At 40.1% G+C, this 6,465-nt stretch overlaps 1 protein-coding gene across 4 annotated transcripts in view; it reads right to left on the bottom strand.

Annotated features, from left to right (window-relative positions):
• Positions 1-555: 555 nt before the first annotated feature.
• The window catches only part of rnf44 (ring finger protein 44), a 31,592-nt gene continuing 25,682 nt past the window's right edge, over positions 556-6,465 (bottom strand). For all 4 annotated transcript variants that reach the window (XM_061927879.2, XM_061927882.2, XM_061927878.2 and 1 more), the window contains 2 exons: positions 3,728-3,827; positions 556-3,657 (listed from right to left, as the gene is read on the bottom strand). In XM_061927879.2, coding sequence (XP_061783863.1) covers positions 3,598-3,657; positions 3,728-3,827 — 160 coding nt within the window. In that variant the 3' untranslated portion in view covers positions 556-3,597. The remainder of the gene's footprint in view (positions 3,658-3,727; positions 3,828-6,465) is intronic.

Here is a 6,465-nt window from a genome sequence, read left to right as displayed (position 1 = left end):
GCTGCTAATTCATCCACTAAAAGTACTGAAGTAGCATAGCATTTTTGCAAAACAAGAACCATGACCAAAAGGAGCTAAGTATGAACCTCCATGAATATCAAGGATTGACTTGGCTTTGTTTTTTCTATTGTGATGTTAAATGTTCACTCGTTTGGCAGGTTGGTTTTGATTCATTTGAACATGCCAGAAGTCCTCCATATTGTCTCATCGCAGACTTGCAGGAATTATGGGAACCCTGTTTCAAAACGAGCCATGACATGTACATAAGTTAGGTGTTCATAAATCATTAAAGACTCCCATTCCCCCCCCCCCTGGCCCTTCCAGATGTTTCTGCGTCATGTAATGACTGTGCTGAGCAGACTTGACTGAAGTTCATCAAGTTCTACTGAAGAAGCCACAGCTTTTTCATGTCCTACTAAAAGTCCCACATGCTTTTGCTTGTACCATCTAATGGACTCATGTAAAGATGTCATTTCCCTTCCATAAATTAAAACCATATTCAAAAACGGGAAGTTGATTGGCAGTCTGTGGTCACATAAAGGAGGCAGGCGTCAGTGTTGGTATACGTAATACATTTATTAGTGAACAACCCTTTCCAATGAGCGACAAAAAAATATGATTGCACTACTTGCTAAAGCATAACTAGCAACTTTCATTTAAAAAAAGTACAAATCTTAAAAATTCCAAACAGTATACAGATGCGTAATACACTAATGTTAAATGCTACAAACAATGATTCCAATGGAATGACAAAATAATCACAGCCATTTCCTCTAATATATATATATTTATATATATTTTTCACATATATAAATTTATATATATATATTTTAGTTGTTTCATCCCACCCGCCCCGCAGCAATACAAACATGGAAAAATGAGGTAACTGTAAAAGTGCAAGTACCAAAGCAAAACTATCTGCCTAACAAAAGAACATGTGGCCTGGCTCTGTTGGTGGGTTGGGTCAAGAGGTCAGATGGGGACCTCTAGCGGCCAGGGAGGGTAACAACAGTAAACCACAATCCCATCACAGCAAAAAGAGATAATTGGTAAACAATAACTGGCTTCTACAAAGCAATCAATCACAAATCCAAACATTTTTTTAGCTGCTTATTGGAACATCTTTTTTTTCCCTCTGTGTGTGATTACTGAAGTTAGCAGAAAGACTACAAATACTCTTAGTCTTTAGTGGGAGCTTCTTTTAAAGTAGTAGGGCCAATTAAATGGTCGATCCCACTCCAAAAATAAGCGCTAATATGAAATATATGTGAACAATACATTTGAAGATATTGATACACGGAGAGAGCAAGTGCCTGAGAGGCAGTACAGCATTACATTGGAATAAGTATGACAACACTTTTTTTTCTTTTTTTTAGTAAACTATAATTAGAATGACCTCCACTGGGTTATTAGTAGAACATGCTTTAAGAATACATGAGATCCATGACAAACTATTGCATTCATACCTAAAAAGCAGAACATCTAGCACCTTGTCACTATGGCTTTTTGATCAAACTACAGTAGTCTCAGAGCAGGTTTGTTTTCAGTCATTAGGGCAAGAACAGTAACAACAGAAACAATCGATAGGACTCAAGACATTTTTTTTTTTTCTTCTTCTGTAAAATGAAGTTAGCGCAATAAAATCTTGTAAGTCATTCAGTTCAATTAGAAATATGTGCAGTACAATGCATGGCAGTTATCAGCTGAGCGGTACAAGTTTCAACCCTCCAGAAGCCAACTACGAAGTGGTTGACAAGCATGCATATTGTGCATCGTTTAAGCGTACTGTTGGCCCTCCTGCCAGATTTCAACTAGATCTTTTTTTTCCTTATTCTTTGTAAAGTCATGCAAACACCTGGAAAGTGTGCACATTAAGAAGTGGGTTATAAATGACTTGCTGTGTACATTGCCTCTTTTTATTTTGAAACATGCCTTGTCGTTAAAATACGGATATAATTGATTACATAAACTCATTTCTGGCCCGAGGAAAATGACCAACATAAATTCAGATATATCCTTTTCATGGCATCCTTTCCGTTTGTCCTTTATTTTTATATACCGAGTGGCCCTGAGTGGTTTTTTTCTTGTGTTTTTTTATTTTTATTTTTTTTTACGTACGATATAGCCTGCGAGTAGATATGTACACATAGATTCTCAAAAGCTGTGGGTAGAACTCATTAAATGGCTTTTTTTTTTTTTTTGTCGTTCAAAAGGTGGCACGCACACATGTCAAAGACTCACTTAAGACACTGAAGTAGAAAGAAAAAAGGCAAAGATCCCTTTTACACGGCCTTGTTAGTGCTGACTTATTTGAAGTGTGAACACACGCAGGAAAGTAGAAGTCCCACAGTGTTCCCACACCACCCGACACGTCCCGCCTTCGCAGCCCCCGTGCGGCTCACTTTGGGGTGCAGACGGTGGGCGTGCGCCGCAGTGCAACCACGACTTCAGCAACATTCTTCTGTCTTCAAATCTAAAAGCATTCACACGGAACTTGAACATACTTGCTTTTTTTTTCTTTTTTTTTTTCTGTCGTTTTGTTTTTTAGTAAACACCACCATTAAGCGGATGACCTGACCACGTTACCAGAGTATAAACACATACCAAACATTGTTAAACTTTCCTTCAAATGCATTTTCTCTAGATTTTAAGATTAAAAAGCAATAAATAAACTTTCGTAGAAATGGTGAAAATGACACAGTATTTTCCAAGGTTAGTATTAGTAGGTTTGTGCTTGTCAAGGTCCTAAGATAGCAAATGTTGGCTCACACGCAAAACAAAAAAAAAACACGCAGCCACGTCTTCCTCAAACGGGAAGTTTAAAAAGTCCATTCGAAGCTCGCCACTCTGCACATATTGCTGTCTGCACGCGCCTCTTCCAACCAAGCAAGCACTTCTTTGTTTCTCTTTCCCTTTTAAATTTGATCATTTTGGTGGTAATGCTTGCTTTAAATATTGCTAGTCGGAATCAACATGCAAATCCGAGCATCCAGTGGTTACACAATACATTGGCTCACCTGCACACACACACACACACACACACACTCTCTCACACACGCAGAGGATAGAAGTAAGCACTTGTGCAGTTATGCTAAATATTCTTGAAATGATGCAGTTCATTAATACAAGACATCTTTTTCAGACATGGGTGTTCCACAGAGGATAGGCGCCTAAAAGCGGGAGGCTGAACAAAAGAGGGGCTGTAAGTGTAGAAAAGATCAATACCGTATTGCAGAACAAATATGGCCCAATACAAACATGCATCTACGGCCCTCGTACTAGTCTTTGTTAACTGTCACGCGTCAACGCCAACCACCAAGCCTACACGGAACAAATGCAAACCCTGTAAACAAAAGCAGCAGATAATACGTGGATGGGATTAACTCTTTGGAATCTGCAACGAGGACGGCAGAGAAAGTCCCGGCTGGTTAATCCCAGCGTTCCCGCCTTTTGGGCTGCAGCGCCTTTTTCACAAGACTACAGGCTCTAGGAAGGATCCCAGAGTGCTTATTATTCAGGAAGTGGGTAGTTAGCTGTAGTTACTGGAGGATGTAGGTCTTGGCAGGTGTCTACAGCTTTAGGACTAACTGGGCCCGTTCAGTGCACGGCCACGGCGTCGGACGCGTCAGCTCGGCAGATGGGACAAGTGCGATTGGTCTGGAAAGTCCAACGGGGGGGAAGACGTTAGAACGCGCTGACCACACCCGGAAATTGTCTCCCGTCTTACCTTTAACCATTTATCCACACACTTGGCGTGGAACTCGTGGTTGCAGGGTAATACCCGAAGTAGCTGCCGACACTCAAAGTCACTAAAGCACACAACACACCTGAGGAGAAGACAGACAAGAGTCAATGTGACAATCAAGAGATGGAAGTACAGCTGTTGTCAGCCTTTGGAGCAATTAAGAAAAGCAATGTGCATAATAATCTTCACCTCTGTGAACTTGACCCTCCTTATAAATGCAAATATGTATCAGATTATTTTTCATCCCAGTCCTCTTTCCTATGTGGATAAAAAATGCATATATGTGATGTAGTGTTGTCTCCATACTAGGGATGTCCCGATCCAGGTTTTTGCACTTCCGATCCGATACCGATACTGACCGATACTGGCCTATCAGAGCATGTATTAAAGTTTAAAGTTATTTAGCCTACTTAGTTGTCAGAATCATATTGAAAAGGGTTTTAGTACTCTTGATAACAACTAGCCAGCTGAATTAGGGGAGTTTGAATAAAACACAATGGTTGGTAACAAGAAACTGACCTCAAGGATAAACACAAAATAGACAAAATTACAAATGACAAACAGAAATGGCATCATTGAACTAGGGCTGGGCGATATGGCCTTTTTTAAATATTGCGATATTTTATTATTATTATATTTTACACAATACATATGTGGATATTTTGCCTTAGCCTTGAATGAACACTTGATGCATATAATCACAGCAGTATGATGATTCTATGTGTCTACATTAAAACATTCTTCTTCATACTGCATTAATATATACTACTTTTAAACTTTCATGCAGAGAAGGAAATCACAACTAAAAAAAATCACTATTTTTTTTCATACGGTGTTGATCTGGAAATGTTTGCCTCGGCATTTTGATGGTGTGGACGTGTGGCACCGAATGGAGATAAGCGTCTCGACAGACGTTACAATATTTGAACAATGATGACGAAAACTGTTTTATCTGTCGTGTCCGTGTCGTGTCGAAAATTGTTATGCACTTCTTTTTTTTTTTTGATTTTGTGCGTGGCATGGATTTGCCGTGCGCAGAGGACGCTTGAGCAGTGCGCAATTGCACAGGCGCGCACCTTAGAGGGAGCATTGCTCGCACGGCTGCGCTAACATCACAACTAACGTTAGTCATGCTGCTATCTCTCTGCTGGGAGAGGGCGTATACGTATGTGACGTATGACGTGACAGTATGTGACGTGTGTAAGAAGGTGCGCTTGCTGTCTGTGAGAGGGAGACACAGGAAAGAGTGAGAAGAGCCTGTCGTGTAATGCCAGCAGCTAAAAGCAACTGCGTGAGAATCCACAGACCTGTGGATGTGTTGAAGGTGTGCTGGAAAATGCGGAACGGAAATTAGGGAGCAGCAGAAAAGTGGAATGTACTATATAAATCGGTGCGTTGGAAAACACGGACCAGAGTTTTTTTTTAAACTGGATCTGGATCGGCATTTTCCCATGCCTTGCCGATACGCATTTTTTGGCAAATATCGGATCGGGACATCCCTACTCCATACCAATAATTTGGTACCGGTACCAAAATGTATTTAGATCAGTGATGTGTAGTCAGGGGAGGCAGGTGAGGCGGGGCCTCAACGTGCCATCATGGAAAGAAAAAAAATGTAAAAAGAAAAAAAATGTATTAAATTGTTATATGTATCCAGTGATTATACTATAAAGTTATTTTCCATTTAACTTCACCAGTTTTAGATTATTTTTATTCAAAATCGCTGAATTTTCACATTTGCCGTTCAAATACTGAGAAGAGACTTGCGGTGATCAGCAGCCAGTTGAGGCACGTCACTGAGTTGAGCCTCAACATGGATTGCGCAATGACTCGGCTAACTGCTGGCCTGCTGTGCAGTGAGACCGTATTGCTATATGTATTATATTATACATTTCCATAGTTTAGTTAGCTGAGGTATATAATGTACAGTGTATTTTGTCAACAACTGTATGTGTGTAACGTATTTTTTGTGTTGAGCAATCATAAAACGGCTGCGAAAGACGCACTGGCTGAGGCTCGCAGTAATCCCGCCTCATGGTGGTAGAGGGCGCTAGTGATCCCGGATCATTTTTGCGACTACTCGGCAGCAGAATAAGTGACAACAAGCAGCAACAGTTAGCGATAGTTTATTTTTTTCCTCACGCCTGGACTTTTAACATGGAGGATTACATATCTAAAATAAAAGTTTTTGTTATGCCCGTTTGATTGTGGACTATTACTGACACCTTGTGGCGATGGGAAAATGCTGCGCGTCATCAGTTTGGGCACTTCCGGTTTACAATGTTAGTTCAGTTCATGAGACAATAAGACGTAGACAAGTTGTGTTACCTCTTACGAGCCTTGGAAAAGATTAAGTCTGTAAGTAAACTGCTTAACTTGTTTATGTGGCTCAATATGAAGGTGGAAAGTGGCTAAATTTGATAGTAAGATGTGTATTGAAAAACGATTTTTGTGCACTAATTTAATGGATGTTTGAGGACTTAAAATGGCTGCCGGTCGTGTATTTCCACCATAGAAATAGTTTCAACACTCAGCAGTGTTTGATGATGGTGCTGTGTATTTGTGTGGAGCTGATGTTTACATATTGTGTATTACATTTCAGTGTGTTGATTGAATCATATACCGGTAGCCATATGTCATTGTGTGTATTTCAGTTTTACAAAAAAATAAAATAAAAGTCCAGTGCAAGACAAAGCAAGAACAACAACAATAAAGAGCCT

Source organism: Nerophis lumbriciformis, linkage group LG35 (assembly GCF_033978685.3).
Source record: "Nerophis lumbriciformis linkage group LG35, RoL_Nlum_v2.1, whole genome shotgun sequence".
In the NCBI taxonomy this organism is placed as follows: Eukaryota; Metazoa; Chordata; class Actinopteri; order Syngnathiformes; family Syngnathidae; genus Nerophis; species Nerophis lumbriciformis.
The sequence above is the reverse complement of the archived record's forward strand: the minus strand, read 5'-3'. Positions and strand labels throughout refer to the sequence as shown.